At 48.9% G+C, this 1,196-nt stretch overlaps 1 protein-coding gene across 1 annotated transcript in view; it reads right to left on the bottom strand.

The window, feature by feature from the left end:
• Window positions 1–300: 300 nt before the first annotated feature.
• Window positions 301–1,196, bottom strand: part of LOC106805739 (probable cysteine protease ATG4) — a 1,558-nt gene continuing 662 nt past the window's right edge. The window contains exons 2-3 of the mRNA XM_014807457.1: window positions 721–1,179; window positions 301–380 (exon numbers count right to left, since the gene is read on the bottom strand). Of these exons, the coding sequence (XP_014662943.1) occupies window positions 301–380; window positions 721–1,179 (539 nt within the window). The remainder of the gene's footprint in view (window positions 381–720; window positions 1,180–1,196) is intronic.

The following is a 1,196-nucleotide window of genomic DNA, read 5'->3' as shown; positions in this document are numbered from 1 at the left end:
TCTAGACTGCTTCTTAAGAGACTGCCATTGGACAGAAATGTGACCGAGGCGGTCCTTCCACCACTGACCCCATGCAGGTTGATGACACGTGCTGACGGCTTTAGCGTTAGAAGCGTTTATTACCCTGGTCGAGAGCTGAAGCTCTAATTTTAGACGAATGCGTTTATCACTTCACGCTCAAGGTGTGCAGGAATTTGATATTTGGTATTTGCACGTAAATTGTCTCTGTCTCTTGTGTGCAACGTAAAATTGTTCAATCTATTTATAGTATTTCCTACTTCTAAATTATCTGCGCATTCTTCACATTTCGTCGTTATTTTCAACATGTTGAAAGATCGGGGCATATTTAACTTGGTAGAGGGGCGAGACATCACTAACACCTGTAACCAAATTCTAGTGCAAATTTTAAGAGGTTGCAGACGAACATTAAGCTATGATAGAACACAAAGAAGAGTAAAGCAGTTAGAGAGAGAGAGAGAGAGAGAGAGAGAGAGAGAGAGAGAGCGAGAGAGAGAGAGAGAGAGAGAGAGAGAGAGAGGGAGAGAGGTGTTTTTAATTCAAGTGACAGCTCAAAACAAAAGAGAAAGAGTGAGAGAGAGAAAGGGACATAAAGAAAGTGAGAAAGATAAAAGAAAGATGAAGGAGCATAAAAGAGCATGAAGGACAGAGACGAAAACACGAGAGACAGAGAGAAAGAGAGAAAGAGAGATGGAGACTTACCCTGCCAGCCGACAAAGAAGAGCGAGTGTTTCGGCCGTCCGCCCATGATACCGATGCATGAGTCATGAGCCAGAATGCGCTTGATACAAGGTTCGTATAGATCATTAAGGATGTCACTGCCGAGCCTCATAGGCACCAGCAGTAGCAGCGCCTTCCAATCGTCCTCCGGAGACCCCGCAGTCACGCGCCGGTCTGCAAACAGTGCTGCCCTCTCACTGCGATGATGCGGTGACGCTCTCGCGGCCAGCCTGCTCGCGCGACCCGTGCTGCCACCTGCGGGCTTGCGCGGATGTCCGAGGCTTGCGTCGGCGACGGATGCTGGGTGGCGGCTGGCGATGCCGCTTCCTGTAGGTGTTTTCTCGTCTGCGTGCGGAGCTACGTCGCTCTGTCGATCACGCCTTCCTGTAGGTGTTTTCTCGTCTGCATGAAGAGCTTTGTCGCTCTGTCGATCACGCCTTCCTGTAGGTGTTTTCTCA

Source organism: Priapulus caudatus, unplaced genomic scaffold (assembly GCF_000485595.1).
Source record: "Priapulus caudatus unplaced genomic scaffold, Priapulus_caudatus-5.0.1 Scaffold7, whole genome shotgun sequence".
NCBI classification, from domain to species: Eukaryota; Metazoa; Priapulida; class Priapulimorpha; order Priapulimorphida; family Priapulidae; genus Priapulus; species Priapulus caudatus.
Note: the sequence above shows the minus strand (reverse complement) of the source record. Positions and strands in the feature narration are given on the sequence as shown.